Source organism: Phaseolus vulgaris, chromosome 3 (assembly GCF_051622355.1).
Source record: "Phaseolus vulgaris cultivar YP4 chromosome 3, ASM5162235v1, whole genome shotgun sequence".
Classification (NCBI taxonomy): domain Eukaryota; kingdom Viridiplantae; phylum Streptophyta; class Magnoliopsida; order Fabales; family Fabaceae; genus Phaseolus; species Phaseolus vulgaris.
The window spans coordinates 48346901-48363327 of NC_143500.1; the positions used below are offsets into that span (position 1 = coordinate 48346901).

Genomic DNA, 16427 nt, shown 5'->3' on the forward strand with positions numbered 1-16427 from the left:
AATTTGATAATTTGATTGATAAAATTTAACGGAAAAACAAAAGGGCTGACTCAATATTTATGTAACTATAAAATAAACTTTAAAAGAACACATTTTAAATTGGTAAAAATACTTTATTAAAACTAAAAGGATTTAATCTGAGATTATTATCTTTTTATGTTTTGAAATATGTAATTACTTATTAAGTTGTGATAATTTATTTGTTTAACATTAAATTTTCAATTTTAAAAAGTAGTTTAATTCTCAAATTAATAATTTGTATCAAGCAGATCAAATCTATAAAACAGATCCCTATATTTAAAGATTAGTTTCTAAAATAATAAACCTAAAGTTGCTTGTAGAATGTAAAAAGAATTAATGTTTATCAAGTTATTTTGATTTGGTGAATGTTAGATTTGGATATGTTTTACAAAATTAGTGTTTTTTTTATTAAATTCATATTCTGTCTATTACCCTTCTCATGTATTCAGAGGACAACTTCTCAATGTGTAGAATATTTTTCCGACTAAATCACTGGTTAAATCAGAGACATATTTTTCGTACAAGGTTTACTCAGAGGCGTAAATTAAGAGATACTTTTTATTTGTATTTATGTATTTATTTTTCATTTCACCTCGATTAAATAAAACTCACTTCATGTGTCTCATTCTTCTCTGGTTTTAGGCAAAATCGTTTGGATTATTCATTTTCTGTGGGTAAATACTTCAACTTTTCCAATTCTCACCGTCCTCCGGTTATTCGGTACGGCTCTCTCCAGCGATTCTTTTATTTATTTTTTACCCTTTGGTTTTTATTTTTTCCCCCCAAAGAAAGTTGTAAATTTTGGCATTCATCAGAAGTATATGGTGTGGCATTTCTCTTCCCAGTTGAATGCATGTCTTTGTAGTTTATGCTGTTCTGATTTTTTTAACTTAAATGTTGTTACTTTGTCCGTCCGAGCTGAAAGGCTGTTCCTTTTCGTTGTCATTCAGTTCAATGTAAATTTAATTCGATCGATTCAATGAAATTTGAGGCTGAGACATTGAAATACTCAGATTTTGCGTATTGCATAATGCATAATTTTAGATTATTTTAGGTTGTTCCCAAACTACACCATGTTTTCATGAGGCCTGCCTGATAGCACGGGCATTTCATTAGTACATTGCAAAAATGTTTCTGCATGGTTCACAATGTTATAATTTCCTTTTCCAGCTATATTAGAACATTGGGATATTAGGGATGACATTGAAGTGAATATAGGAGTAAGGTCAATATTTGGGATTTATGGGAGGAGTTTTATTTATTTTTGATTTGCTGTTTTGTTTATGAACCTTGAAAATAACATGTTGAAAAGTGAAAGTATTTATTTTCTTGTTGGGGTTGTTTGTTGGTCAACAGTAGTCAGATTTTTTCTTGTTCAAAGATGCACAAGTAGAAGAGGGAAGTACTGCTTTCCTTTTTCCTCTAGAGTAGAAGCAAAGAGTAGTCTGTCATAAGCTGTAAGCTTTGCTTCAATGGGTGCTCCTAAGCAGAAATGGACTGCAGAAGAAGAAGCTGCGCTGAAAGCTGGAGTAGTCAAACATGGGGCAGGAAAATGGCGCACCATACTTACAGATCCTGAATTCAGTGCTATTTTGCGCATGCGTTCAAATGTAGATCTTAAGGTACGTCTTTACAATAGCATAGCAGGTTGTAGGAAGTGTTGCAGAAAGGACTTTATTCTTCTATCTTTTTCTGGTTGGGAAGCTTATAATTGCACTAGCCAAATGATTATCTGTGCATTGCACTATAAAATCAGTATATAATGTTACTTTCCTTTGCTTCAATCTAATTTACAAAGTTATAGCCTACCTGTGCTGTACTTGTTTATATGCTTTTGAACTGTGAACAGGATAAATGGAGGAATATAAATGTCACAGCAATATGGGGATCCCGGCAGAAGGCAAAACTTGCTCTTAAGAGGAACCTACCTGCCCCCAAAATTGACAATAACCATATGGCCTTAAGTACTGTAGTTCGACATGATGAAGTTCTTGATACTAAGCCTTTAGCAGTTTCTGGTGGACCATTGCGATCTCCTAATTTGAAAGAACAAATATCGAGGTTGCAGAATATCCAGTTAAATATATCTGCCACTTATCATCTAGAGAAAATAAATTATCTGTGACTGTGGTGCTGGATTTGTTTAATTTTGTTAGTGAACAGTATCTGGAGATTGTACACCTGTAGACGATACATCCCTTACTAGTCATTTGTTCTAAGAGAAGCTGTGTGTGTGCTGTTACCCAATTTTTGCGAATGAATAAATTACTAGACTGTTTGACATTCATATGTTGTCACATTTCCAATGTTTGTCTCTGTTCTGAGCATGGCAAAGGCATATGAAATAGAAGGTTTTGTTACCTATCTGGAATAAAGAAAAGGAATAGAAAGATCGTGGACCATGTTAGCTACCTAATGGGTCATTACTTTTGCTTTTTTTGGGGGAAAGATTACATCGTATGTTAGATAATTATTTGCTTAGTTGCAATTCTTTTATTCTATTATTTGAGTATCAGAAAATTTAAATCATGTAACACCATATACAAATATTTCTATCTCTGACTTTTTATCATTCTTTTTTTCTATGCATGCATCCAAAAAATACACCTCAAAATCAAAGGGGATAACTTTTATGCTTCGTATAGGAAAATATTATAAATAATTAGCAATGATTTGTACTTGGACTCCTTTTCTAAAGGAGTTCATGCCTAGGTATATTTATCTTAATGTTGTCACATTCCAGTGTATATTAATTCTAAATTAAAAATTCATGGCTGTGTACATAGGTTCTACATACTTTCAGGTTGCAATTGTAAATATTTGTAAACTGTTTTCCTGTTTGATGTCACTTCTGATTACATTTCATCTTGATCTGAATGTTGAAATTACGCGGCAATATATACTTTTGACTTATGAAAGCAATGATGATGCCAGGTTGGTGGATAATCATATATTGGAGGCCATTGTCAACATGAAGGAGCAAAAGGGTTCTGACAAGGGTGCCATTATTTCTTACATAGAGGTATTTCTACTTCACTTTTCAAATGATTGTAAAATCTAAACATCAATAAATGTTATCATCCCCTGAAGTAAAGGATAGTTTCACTTTTATATCAATTGATGGTTGATCTATCGTTCTAAAATATACATAATTCTGGATGATCTCTCAGCATTAGAAACCTTTGAAATGAATTAGAAATGTTTCCCTCCACGGTAGTTTTTCTTAGTTGCTAGTAATTTCAACCATGGTTATCAATATTGCATTATTCACGATATTACACATGATTCTAGTGGCTTGCATTATCAATTGGTGAGCAAACTGTTTTGATGATTGAATCACATCATGACTCACATGAATTTGACTTGAATCACAAGAATTGAGGCTGGGAGAAGAATTACATCAGTCTTGCGTAAGTTGTATGAGGCCTCAGAAGCAGTGATGCCACTCTGTCACTCTTCAAAGGGCTGTCGTGTCTGGCTCGAACAGCACCTTTTGCCTTGTTATTTAAATATTGACTGATGTCTAATATCAAATAAAAAATGTTTACTGATATGATGATTATTGTCATATCAATTGTTTTTTAATATCTTTTTGTCATAAAATCTATTGTGTAAAACATAATAAAATCTGTTCTAGTTTTTTAAATTTAAAATTTAATTAATATATAATAAATTTAATAGCAGAATATTTATTAAAGTTTTATATTATTCTATTATCACAAATTTTGACTTCCGCAGCTCATGTTCTAGGGTTTTTCTTTTTGTTATTAATAATTAATATGTGCTTTAATATATGTCTTTGTTAGTTGCATACACTATGTGATCTCATTGTGTCTGCTCTCACAAGTAACAACTGTTAGTTGTTTTCTCTCTACAATGGTTAAAAAATAGCATAATTCAACCCATCATACTATGTGCTATATGTTTCATATCTTGTCTTTGGAAATGACCTGTGATTTACCTTTAGAATATTGGTGAATAGTCAATACAGCTAAGCGATATAATGATTGTTTACATACTTGTCTGCATAACTGCGACAAAATTCCAAAGTAATTTTGAAACTTTTCATGTGTTTAGGAAAAATATCGGTCTCCACCAAATATCAGTAAATTACTGTCAACCAAACTGAAGAATATGGTAGCAAGTGGCAAAATAATCAAGGTAGTTTTACTATGAGAAGCTCTCTGCCTGGAATCGTACGTAATAGACATAGTCAATCTGGTTTGAAGGTCGTATTGAAATTTTTCATGTATGCAAGTGATAAATATTTGATGTTGCTGAAAGTCGTTGAAAGAAAATGATTGACATTGAAGTTAATTGGTTATATCATGTTAAGAATGAGCAACTGGAATAGTGTATTAATAGATTTTTTTAGAACTGACAATATAAACAAAGAGTGAAATTTGTACGGTGTTGGAATGGTGCTAAGCACCTTACAATTATCAAAACAGAAATAAAGGCAAATAGGAAAACCTTGAGACACTCCACAGCTCAGCCTTGCATCAGCCATTCAATTGAGTTTTTGAATAACCTCCTGTTATTTGCCTCCCCCTTGCCACCTCCTTACTTGCCATTTGTCCATTCAGTTACTGCCCTCTTTCCCTCTTCCAAAATCCATTTAAGCTGCCTTAATCAGGCCCACACTGCCTTTAGGCCCATATCCCTCCAACTGTCTCCTTTCTTTTTCTCCTATTTACTTGCAAAATGGGCCTAGCAATTGCAATAAGCATAGATGGGCACTTTCTTTTGCGAGGAGAGTTCTATTTGAGTTGATACATTCCCCCATACAATAAACAGTTATTCTTTTGACAGGTTCGTTTGGCATGAAAATTCAATATATGATAAGTTGATCATGTGTATGACATCTATTGATAGGAGAAGCATAAGTACAGGATTGCATCAAGTTCAGTGGTCTCTGATAAAAGAAGATGCTCATCATTGGAGGGGAGGTCCAAAGATCCTTCAGAAGCAAATAGGAATGATGTCAACATCCTTTCAAAATCCCAAATTGATGAAGAGATATCAAAAGTGAAGGGCTTGACAGCTAAAGAGGCAGCTGCTGCTGCTGCAAAAGCGGTGGCAGAGGCAGAGGCTGCAATTGCACAGGCTGAGGCAGCAGCTAGGGAGGCAGAGGCTGCAGAAGCTGAAGCTGAGGCTGCTCAAGTATTTGCAAAAGCAGCAATGAAGGCACTAAAATGCAAAATGCTTCATATTTGGTAGCGTCCTCTCCATGAAATCTATATTGATTCCTGTAGATGAGATGGTCATGATAACTTCATTTAAATCTTATGTTCCTGTTTATATTGCATATCACGTCATAATTATTCAAATATTATGCTTGTTCTCTGCACTCTTCAGTTTGTCATTCCTTAACAATCTTCACATCCTTTATTTTGTTTCCTTTTGTTCTAGGTTACTTAATTAAAGGCTGATCTGTATGTGGTCAGACTTTCTTCATGTGGGTAATTTGCTCAAAACATCTTTTAGCCAACTTTTTAATACCTAATCTTAAATTTCTGATAACGTCTAAAGTGGGATTTCAATTTCAAAAAATGAAATGTACAACTCTAATATTAGTGAAAATTATAAAGACTTAGATTTAGAAGATGACATTGATGATTTGTACTTAGGAAACTTGTATTTGACTTTTATTAGTATTTACTTGTATGTTTTGCTTAAGACGCCTATGGCTTTTTATTGTTAATTATGAATTATGTATCTTATCATTTTTTGAGAATTTATACATTACATAGAAAATTTCGCAACAGTGGCTAGCTATAGCATTTTTTTGGGCCGGGTGCTGTGTTTTGTTATCCAAGATATAAGACATTGGTTATGACTCAACAACAAGCTCTACTTTGATGTCCTATTTGGTTGAGAGAAGAGACATAGAGTGGATGAAAATAAAAATAATGAGTGGAAATCGGACAGTAATAAAGTAGAAATTAACAGTGTTGAAAAGAAATATAAGAGATGAGCCAAAATAGGTGAGAAATTGTACAACAAATCCTACCATTTCAGAATTAATCTCCTCTAATCTATTGAACCAAATACCACCAACTTATTTCTCTATCCACTTGAAATATTTTCATCTTACATCCAAACATGGCCTTATTATACTCATGAAATTGAGGACTGGAATGAAAAGCTCAATTTCATTAAAGGTGACATATGAGACATAGAAATGATGACTTTGTGGCCAACAACACTTACCATACCAATGAAAATACATTTGATAGTCTGTGAGTCTAACTTTCTACACTGTTGACTGTGAGAGTGAACTAAGACAAGACATTCAAAGACAAGAGTTGAGAAACTAGACATGATAGGAGAGGAAGGGAAGAATGATAACACGTGTTGTACTGGGCCTGTATCATTTAAGAGCCAAGAAGGTAAATTGTTGATGATTAACTTCTTCCCAATAAATTTGGGAACAAACATCTATAAAAGTAGAACTCTATCTGCTTCAGGATGATGGTTTTCGTTTCTACAACTGCATTTTTGAAATTTGGGAACAAACATTTAGAGAAGTAGAGTTCCAACTTCTTCAAGATGACAGTTTTTGTTTCTACAACTGCATTTGAGAAATTTGGATTCACATACTTATTGCCATTATCAGACTGCAATCTTTTGATTTGATAGATTTTCTAAACTGATTTTGAATAAGATGGAAAATAAATTAAAGGACACCTGAAAAATCTCATTTATTTTTCATGGAAGTATCCATCTGACTCAAGTTTTTTTTTTATCAGCAAACCACACAAACCACTTTACCCCAAATTTAGGGGATATACAAATCGGTCTCCACACATTTGAATGAACAAAGTAAAAAGGTTCAAGACATGATTACTTAGAAAAAATGTTGCACAATGGTGTTTTGCTAATTGAAAATATTGCAATGAAAAATACTCCATTAAATCTTTTGTAAATAAGCGAGGAAACAAAAGCTTACAAACACTAAAAACCGGATGTGGGAGATGCATATCTTGATGCCAAACCTGGGAAACTGCCCAAGATTCTTAGTTTGCTTGATGATAGGTAGGCAACACCTTTTTGCTGGTACCACCATTGGTCTCCATATATTGTAAGCATATAATAGACCCTGCTCCTCGGCAATGAAAAACACAATGGGATTGAAAATGTTACCGAATATTTCTAGTCCTCTGCAAGTTTTTGTCTAGAAACAATGTTATTAGCCAGTTGGGAGCATGAAGGACATTATCTATCTATCTATATATGGTAAAAGAGATTTGAAAATCTTGTATTTGTTGATCGAAGTTTCAACTTTATAATAACTGGCATTGTTTTAAGATAGGGATGGTCAAAGTTGAATGTCACCTAATCTAACGATAGTGGCAGGAGTTACATTAGCAATAGCAATGTGTTAGTTTCTAGACAATGTGTAGTAAGATGAAAAGTATGAGGTCAAAGGTGTAATATGATCCGTTGGCTTAGAGTCATTGATCCAAATATCTTGAGGAACAATATTAGAGACATTGAAAGAACTCTTACCCGTCATTGTCATGGTCAAGGATAGGTGGTAGAAGGCTTACATAGAAATCTATAAGATCACGTAGAGGATACAAACCTAGCAAGTTTAGGATGTTATTGAGACCCAAGGATTGGAAGGAAGAACATGTATCTTCATCCATGGCAAAAGAAGGGCAATTACCATTGTGCCTAAGCAGGAGTAACATGTATCTTCTAAGAGGAGTAATTAGAGCTTTCAAATAGCCCCTAAGCAGGACAAGGTTGGGGAATATTTACCATTGTGCCTGAAAGGGGGGCTCACCAGTGATGATGTGAGAGCGGAATGGGCTGTTTGGAGATAGTGCTCCTTCGATGCAATTGCTGATGACCTCAGTGGTGTCAGTGGAGGAAAATGGAAAACTATTTGATGTTGATTCAATAAGGTTCTAATTCATATTAAGGGAAACTGCGATCAAGTTTAAGATGGAAAAAATGAAAAATCTATATTAATGATTACAATTATAATCTTAATATGTACCAAGATATTCTATCCTGAATTAGTGCCTATTTACAACACCCCCACCCCCATAGAAATGCAAAAGTGTGCTAGCTTCCAACAACAAAGTATGAGCAGTTTCATTAAGATGACATATTTTATTCTTAGCCAATCCATTTTGTGGAGGTATGTTAGTGGTGTTGATTGATGTAGAAACCCGAAGATGACAAAAATTCGTAGGAAATTATTATGTTCTCTTGTTCCTTCTCAAGATAGAATTGACTGGATAAATTGATTTTGAATTTCAACATAAAATGACTAGAAGGATTTAACCTTAGAGGGAGTTTGAACTTTCCAAATAGGTTTATCAAGGTGGAGCGAAACTCTGAATGGACTAGGAATTGAAAGGAATATAAGAATCACCAAAACACCCTAGGACTGAGGAGTAACTTCCTCCATCACGTTCTTCCAACCAATATTCTACTTGTTGTGAAAGGACCCTAGCTGTTAGTTACTGTTGGTTAAGTGGTTTTCCTAAGCTTTAATCAGTGGTGTGCATTATTCTGATGTCTGTAAAGTAGTTTATTTTAGGTCTGTCGGTTTTGTTGTTTTAAACCTATAGTCATCACCTCATTATTCTGATGCCTATATAGAAGTAATTTAATTTAGTTCTCTTTAGTTCTTTCTAAGCTTTAATCAGTGCTGCTTTATTCTATTGCGACATTGAAACTTCTGTCAGTTCTTTTAGTTAACCCTGTTTAATATTTTGTAAATTCTTTGCAGATGGTGTAGACGCGTGATCAATTATCAGCTGAGTTTACTTGAGATGATAGATTTTCTGCTGCGCTTCCTCCCTGTTTTCCTTAACTGTACATAATTTTCGGCTTGTAAATCTGGAATAGTGCAGGATGATTCATGGAATATTGACAGGAGTCAATAATAGCCTTTTTTTTTTCTTTCCGTTTTCTTATTCTTAAAGGAAGACAATGAGGGGAAGTTACTAAGCAGTAACAGAAGAGTAGAAATGGCCATGTTTTGCTGTAGTAGAATGATTGACATCCGCGTAGAGTAAATGAAGAACAATTTTTAGTAGTGTTTCAATAGCATTATGGCTTGTCATTTATAGGCAGATCTTATATTCAATTCAATGATGCTTGTTCTAAGACTTTGCTACATTACTCTTGCTACTATTATATTGACTTCCCTGTTCTGTAGTCTTTTCAAATTTAGCCCATACTGAGGACAGTACGACGGTGTATGAGTTTTTGGTAAACCTGGGGAACGAATAGTATAAATTATTAACAATTGTGCATCTGTACATTACTGACAATAGAGAAATCCTAGTTCAAAACTATTGGATAAATGTAGAATGTTACTCGGTCATGCGTACTGGTGTTGTGCTTGTTTGAAAAGGCTAGTATGATCTTTTACAAGCAATCAATAATATGCTTGAATAACAATTGGTTGCATTCTAAAACTGTAGCTAAAATATTTTTTTAGTCAGCCAAGAGATATAATTCAATGAAAAAAAAGGTACTAGTAGTGCCAGAAGTAGAAGACTATAATTAAGTCCAGCTGAAGTACATCAAGGATTATTGTAGAATACATGCACCAGTTAATTCAAGATAACTAAACCAAATGAAGTTTCCCACCTGCCAATAGACGTCGAGTAATTCATCCACCAAATTTTTATGCAGTTACCCTACTCACTTTCCAATGACCAGGTTAAAATGTTAATCGGTCAAAATCATGGTACTACGAAATGAATGAACCGGATTGCACAAAGCAACTAGGAAAAAAAAGGTTGGACTTCAGCCCCAGCAGTCACATATAGACAGAATGAATTTTAGTTGGGCACCGAATTCCCATCAAAAGAGAAGAATCAAAAGTTGAGAACCGAAAGGAGGTTTTGATGATGAGGTATTGTAAGATCACCTACTGTTGGTCACCTTGAATGTTCTAGAGAGGTCACCTACTGACTAACAAGTATATTGACTATTTGACGCCTTGATCAAAGGTCAGAGAGGGAAAGTCGAGACCATCGAGACCAAAACTAAAGGGACCAGGAGCAAATTGGTGAGGTAATAGTTGACAATTTACTAGATCACTTAAATCAATACTTAACTGATAAATGATTTAGTAATTTTGTGGGATATTTTTACAAATCAGCAATTTATTGTCTACATGGCCTCAGTTAATCACGCCACTTATCAGCAATCCTTTAACGGTAGGAACTGAATCTGACCAAGTTTAATATAATGAGAGGAACCAAAAGCAAGAAAAAAAAAGGAAAGAACTAGCTCTTAAATTTATTATATTTATTCAAGAAACTAAAAATATATTTAAATCATTGTATTGAAACATAAGTACAATCTCATGCAAAAAATATTATGACAAGGGAAAGGTTGCCAACATTTTAATTTTACAAGTTTTAATTGGGTTCCCTTGTTCTAATTATAACACCGTACCAGGTATCACCAAGGTTGATTGGAACAGGCAAATCTACAATGAAAATGGTTACATCTACTGTCCCTGTCTAGATAGTATAGGTAAGCACTTGAACAACTAGCAATCACTAGCCACGACCAAGTTCAGAGTGTAACAAACTCCCGTCCTCCTCTCTCAATTCCTTCCATAATTCTAATATTTCATATGCTGTGGGTTTGTTAGTTACTCCCTCACCATTATCATCTTCAGAGCTTCCATCATCCGAGAGCTCCTTGTCCAATTCATCAGAAGACTCGTCAAGTGCCAGATTATCAGTGCATTCCAACCTATCAGCTTGTGAGCTCATTCCATCTTCAATATCAGAGTTTTGAGGTCTGAAAACCATGACATCATTATTATCTCCTTCATTGACTCCATCACTAGTACAGGTAGACGTCACTAATTCAGTGTTGTAACTACCAACATAAATGTCATTCTCAGATTCAGTACCTTCAATCATCATTGTTGTGGAAAAATTTGGTACATTTTGATCATCATCAATTCTTTCATTCCGACCCTGACCATTGACAGAATCTTTACTTCCAAAAGGGATTATTCTAGATATACCTGACCCACAAAGAACATGTAATGATCTTGTTAAATTAGAGACTGTTGATTCTGAAATAACATCACAACTACCGAGAGCATCCAACAATCGCTCTAGATTTTCATGACTAATTCTGTCTTCACTTTCCTTAAACAAGTTTGTCCACTGTTTTTCACTCACTCGGAATGGTGCATAAGCCAGGGTGTTTATTAAGATCACAGCTCGCTCATAATTATGTTGAACTATAGCTTGAATCACCAATTCAAAAAAGAAAAGATGGTGAGGAATTTCTCCAGCTTCCAGAATCATGTTAAACGCATGCTCCAGTAAATGCAACTGCATTGAAACAAAAATATGCCATCAAATTCAACGTTTAGCTAAACACAAAATTAAAAAACCACTAAGATATATTTTTTGTGGTTCCATCAGATGACTGTGGAAACTAATAATAATAAGAAAAGCAATTGAATCTAGAAATCATCCAACAGATGTTAGTCTGATTCTAAAAGATTAAAGATTGAACTGCAAAGGTCTTCTATGGAGATCTTGGCCAAATGACTAAGTATATTACGTTTTTGAGCTGAACCATACATTCAAGCTTTTTACATATGATTGCGCACAGTACAAAATAATTTATAAAACTTATGCTGACACTAACAAAAAATAGCAGTCTTTTTTCACCCTGATAGTGAATTGATGGATGAAACAGAAGCCGTCTTAGGTAGAAGCATAGTTTGAAACACAAATTAATAGGATATGACACCATGAGCAGACATATAAAATAAGCATAGACTGAATATAAATAAGTACATTTTCTACCTTGCCGGCTCTTGAAGCTTTAACAAGTAATAACAAGTGTTTATTTTGATCCAATTGATAGCCAGAAACAATCATCTCTCTGTACACATGCTCAAAGTATTCCCATTGCTGTGCACTAGCTGAAGCTTCCAACATTGAGTTATATGTGTATGAATCTGGGACTGCAGAGCTATTACCACCCCCTGGAGTGGCATAAGATTCTGATTTGGCTGCTTTAACTTCCTCAAACAAAACTTTGGCTTTAGAAAACATATCATTTTGGCCATAAACTTTCAGCATTGTATTTATGGCCCCTATGTTAGGAGCACAGTGGTCTCTCATGTATTCAAATATACGTATGGAATCATCAATATGCCCACCACCCATGGAAGACTTAATCATGCCAGTGAAAGTAACCTCCAAAGGCTTGGCACGAGGAAGATTTCTAATATTGTCAACCTGTAGCCATGAGGAAGATTTATAATATTGTCAACCTGTAGCCATGTGCGAAGGTCAATGCATCTTAATAAGGATTTATAAGTAGCTACATGTTCATCTAGCCACATATATGCAAAAAGAAAAGCATGAACAACCAAATTCATAACCTAAAACCCCACCCGTAATCCCTAACAGTGTGCTCAAGAATTAGAAGACAGGGGGATGGGATCAAAGGGAAAGGAAAGGAAGGGTAAATTGTCTCTTGTTTGGCTGTTACTAATATTCAAGGAGAAGGAAATGACGGATTAGTAAGTAAAACAATTAATTGCAATATAAATTTAAAATTTTACCTTTTTTTAAAATAACTAACATGAACAAACAATATACTTTTTTACCTAAACCCCTGACTCCCCCCACTTTGAAGAACTCAATTGGGAGGTTGTTTGGAGATTTATTGCAAATCCAAGTTCCTTTCCCATCTCATTTAGAAGACTCCCAAGCAATGGAAAAACTGACCATAAGCCTTTTGTTCCCTCTCTCACCCTCCTAAGCCCTCATCCCCAACATTCCTCAAGGAAAAACAGATGTTGGCCATAAATCTAGGGCTAATGTAGTCAACATTCATGGTTTGTTGGAGACCACTGGGTGGATTTTATGTTCTCAGGACCTAATATGTCCACCACCAAATTTCTCAAGGTCAGATTTGAGTTTACTCAAAGATTAAAAACAGTACCTCTAGAATAGCATCTCGCCACCTCCCACAGTTGCAAAGGCAACAAGCTAGCTCGTAATATACACCAGCTGTTCCAATTACTCCTCTTCTTTCCATGTCCCTGATGGCTTTCACAGCTTCTTCAACTTTACCTTCCTTCCAGAAGGTTCTAACCAACACTAGAGAAGTGAGATAAAATATGTATTAGGCTATCGGCTACCAAATAACAGTAGCAAATAATACCAAGCAAGTAAAGTACTACCTTTATAAGTAAGGGCTTTCGGAACTTCCCCACTTCTCTTCATCTTTCCAAAGAACTCATGGACAAGATCGTAATTCCCTGACTCCAGCATTACCTTGTAACAAGCACCACCTGTAAGACTTGAATACAAACATGCTTTGAGGATGATAACATCCGAAGGTGACATTTTCCTCATCAAATAATTTTCTATTCAGCCATAAAAGACTCTGAAATAAAATATAACTTAAAGTAACTTGTAAATAAATAAAATGGAAATCTGAGCCACCATACAAGGATATATAATGCTTCTATACGGGGAAGATAGCAATAGCCACTTTATAACAAAATAGTTACCCTAATAAATAAGACAAATAGAATTAGTGAGCACACTTTTCCCAAGAACAGCTGATCTTTTTTTATTTCAAATAACATGAAACTGACTTAACTGTACTGATCTAAGTTGTTACTTGTTAATAAACAGGCTAAAGATGATAGCACAAGAAATACAGATTCAGAAAAGCAATTCTCAAATAGATTCAGCTCATCAAAAAAAGTAAAAACAGTTGAGTTAATTGTATCCCCCTTTTCAATACTACAGTATACACGCTTGATAAATTACTTGGCGTTAGATGCTTTCATCCTGTAATTACCTCCATTGCAAGTCCATAAGTTGCTCCATTAGGTTTTAGACCACTTTTTCTCAGTTGCTTAAAAACCCATGACACACCTTTCCACTGCTTGGATGGAACACAAGCATTAAGCACCTAAGAGCAATTGAAGAAATCTGACTATTCAATAAGTCTGCAAAATTGCATTCATTAGAAAGCTGTATAATAAATTTAAATATGTAGTTGTTGTCTTACAGCATTGTATATAACCAGATCAGGTTCAAGAACTGGATCCCAATTCTTACGATGCATAAATGCTTTGGGTTTCTGCCTCATGCATTCCACAATATTCAGCAACTCTTTCAAAAGACCAGCTTGACCAAGCGTAACCGCAATGCTGTGATATGCAGCAATATCAGGATATATATGGATGTTTTCCTGAATAAGTCGAAAGCAAATCAATTATGAAACATCCCAAAAACAATTAAAGACAAGTCTTAATGTGGAAAATAAACATTTGGTTCTTACACGCATCAAATTGAAAATTTGAAGGGCCTCCTTTGGCCTTCCTGCCTTCCCAAGAACTGCAAGAAGTTTTGTATAAACAAACCTACAAATTCATTATTAACTTCTTCGTGAGAGGACTGAGAATGCAAACATGTAAATAAAACAACCAAAATATAGACTCTTTAGAATTAATCATGCATAAAATTTTATACGCCAGGTTCAAGACATTCTCAACCAGTCCTGTACTATCCACGCTGTTTACACAATTACTAATAAAAAAAAATCATCTTTTCAATCTCCACATCAAATTTTGGCTGAAACAATACAGCACAAGATTGTTGCACCAGCTTAGTGTTTTTAAGCTGTACGTCCCATTCTTTTTATTTGCTTCCCATTCCATTTGTTAACATAATAACATTAACAAAAGCCATCTAATACCGTCAATCCATTTCTTTTATTAGTTGTTTCCTCCAAAAATATAAAACCACACACAACACAAATTTCTTAACGAGCCTTAAAAAACAATACCAGTAAGCCAGACAAATATCTAAATTCACCTGCTTTGAAACTTGCTTTGATCCTTATATCTGTACACCCACTGAACCACAGAAAGAGCTTGCTTCCAACAACGTTTGAAACCAAGCAGCTCGACAATCCTCAATAACTGTCGTTCGGTAAATGGCAATCCCGAGAGCTTCATAATCCTCGAAAACTTCCAATCCCTCGTTGTAATCTCCCTATAACTCAGCCTACATCGTAAAAAGAAAATTAACAGATACATTACTTTTGGGTTTCTCAATATCCTACATTAGAAGCATTGTCCGACACTAAATAAGGACACCATTTTCGGTGGTGATTCAATTACAACATCGAGGAAGAATAGTATATTCAGATAAACCCAATGTCCATTGGTTAACGAAGATATTTATTAAGTGAACACAATCCACATGAAAAAACAAATTGATTAACGAGATTGAACAAGAAACGAACCTATCAACGAGAAACTTGATAACCACACCCTCGCTTCGTTTCCGAGTGTCGCCCCTCGTCTCATGCCCTTCGTTGAACCAAACCTCATCGATTTCGAGGTCGGCGTCGAAAACCCACTTGAGTTCATCCATCTTCCGCTCCTCGAACATTTCTTTGAGCTCCGTTAAGCTCTCTCTTCTAAGCTTTCCTCCTCTGTACTCCTTGATCGCCCTCGCCTTCTCCAGAAACTCGACCGTTCCAAGCTCCTCCCAGGGCTTCCCCGCCACGACGCCCGTCTCGTGGAGGGCGGTGGCTTCCATTACTTCTCTAAATTCCCGTTTGATGACATGGAAGTGTTGGTCTTCCGCCAAGGCTTGGGCCTCGGCGGGAGTGAGTGGAGGAGGGGGCTGGGACTTCAGTTTTCGGTTGTGCTTTTGGATTTCCTTGTTGCGGAGTATGTGGACGATCTTGGGAGTTGGATCGACTCCCTTTTGGATGAGTTTGCGTCGGATTTTGTCGGTGTCTGGGCGGAATTGGGCGACGGGGCGACCTTGGAGATGGAGGTGCAGAGGCTCCATGGGATTCTGGGAGTTCACCGGTGGAGCTTCAGTTGCCCATTGTTACAAGATAATACTCGCGGGAAGGGCAAGATATTTCCTTACTCAATAAAATAATTATTCATTTTTTTTATACTAGTGGAAACATGTCCGTAAAAAGAAATAAATACTTTTTTATAAAAAAAATACTATATTTATAAAAAATATGTTCATAAAATATAGTCATTAAATAAATAAATACTCATAAAATATAATTATAAATAAATAAATACTTTTTTAATTTTATAATAGATATCTTTTACTGTAGATAGTTAATTGATTTTAAAAAGAATTACAAAAATTTAAATAATAAAACAATGAAATAAGATATTGTTTTGGTTAGAGATCTTAATTAATAAAAATCTCTTTCCAGATCAATAATTAGTTTCTCGACCTTACTAAAATTCTTACTTCTATCTAGTTTTCGAAAAATAAAGAATCAAATATTCTTTTCGGGGAGAGCTTATCTTAACTTTCCAACTTTTTCAGCCTTACTTTGGGGTTAATGGAGGCAAAATGAGTTAACCAATTCAAATA

The 16427-nt window shown here is 35.0% G+C and overlaps 2 protein-coding genes across 19 annotated transcripts; one reads left to right on the forward strand and one right to left on the reverse strand.

Annotated features, from left to right (window-relative positions):
• The first annotated feature begins 452 nt into the window (after nucleotides 1-452).
• Nucleotides 453-9150, forward strand: TRB2 (Homeodomain-like/winged-helix DNA-binding family protein). 14 transcript variants are annotated; one of them, XM_068609209.2, is made up of 9 exons: nucleotides 453-546; nucleotides 664-741; nucleotides 1378-1643; nucleotides 1871-2097; nucleotides 2956-3043; nucleotides 4099-4182; nucleotides 4897-5237; nucleotides 5434-5483; nucleotides 8771-9150. In XM_068609209.2, the coding sequence occupies exons 3-8, from the start codon at nucleotides 1494-1496 to the stop codon at nucleotides 5444-5446; spliced, it is 903 nt and encodes a 300-aa protein (XP_068465310.1). In that variant the 5' UTR covers nucleotides 453-546; nucleotides 664-741; nucleotides 1378-1493; the 3' UTR covers nucleotides 5447-5483; nucleotides 8771-9150. The 14 variants fall into 14 exon arrangements, 10 of the variants coding, with proteins under 10 accessions (XP_068465310.1, XP_068465313.1, XP_068465316.1 ...); XM_068609212.2 differs by having other exon boundaries at nucleotides 1871-2082; nucleotides 5434-5479; XR_011080683.2 differs by lacking the exon at nucleotides 453-546 and adding an exon at nucleotides 6774-6846 and having other exon boundaries at nucleotides 596-741; nucleotides 5434-5479.
• A 1134-nt stretch (nucleotides 9151-10284) lies between these two features.
• Nucleotides 10285-15988, reverse strand: DG1 (Tetratricopeptide repeat (TPR)-like superfamily protein). 5 transcript variants are annotated; one of them, XR_016519235.1, is made up of 9 exons: nucleotides 15316-15956; nucleotides 14883-15074; nucleotides 14347-14428; nucleotides 14074-14256; nucleotides 13861-13974; nucleotides 13232-13325; nucleotides 12991-13148; nucleotides 11841-12313; nucleotides 10285-11357 (listed from the first exon to the last, which is right to left on the reverse strand). XR_016519235.1 is itself a non-coding variant. In XM_068609204.1 (9 exons), the coding sequence occupies exons 1-9, from the start codon at nucleotides 15870-15872 to the stop codon at nucleotides 10563-10565; spliced, it is 2613 nt and encodes an 870-aa protein (XP_068465305.1). In that variant the 5' UTR covers nucleotides 15873-15988; the 3' UTR covers nucleotides 10285-10562. The 5 variants fall into 5 exon arrangements, 4 of the variants coding, with proteins under 4 accessions (XP_068465305.1, XP_090155793.1, XP_090155791.1 ...); XM_068609204.1 differs by having other exon boundaries at nucleotides 11841-12278; nucleotides 15316-15988; XM_090299667.1 differs by having other exon boundaries at nucleotides 11841-12278; nucleotides 13232-13342; nucleotides 15316-15988.
• Between the last annotated feature and the right edge of the window lie 439 nt (nucleotides 15989-16427).

Coding starts and splice junctions, on each gene's coding strand:
- TRB2 (XM_068609209.2), top strand. CDS start 1,494: ATGGGTGCTCCTAAGCAGAAATGGACTGCAGAAGAAGAAGCTGCGCTG. Junction 1,644..1,870: donor GTTCAAATGTAGATCTTAAG/GTACGTCTTTAC, acceptor AACTGTGAACAG/GATAAATGGAGGAATATAAA. Junction 3,044..4,098: donor CCATTATTTCTTACATAGAG/GTATTTCTACTT, acceptor TCATGTGTTTAG/GAAAAATATCGGTCTCCACC.
- DG1 (XM_068609204.1), bottom strand. CDS start 15,872: ATGGAGCCTCTGCACCTCCATCTCCAAGGTCGCCCCGTCGCCCAATTC. Junction 14,429..14,882: donor CAAAGCAAGTTTCAAAGCAG/GTGAATTTAGAT, acceptor ATGAATTTGTAG/GTTTGTTTATACAAAACTTC. Junction 13,149..13,231: donor GAAAGCCCTTACTTATAAAG/GTAGTACTTTAC, acceptor TCACTTCTCTAG/TGTTGGTTAGAACCTTCTGG.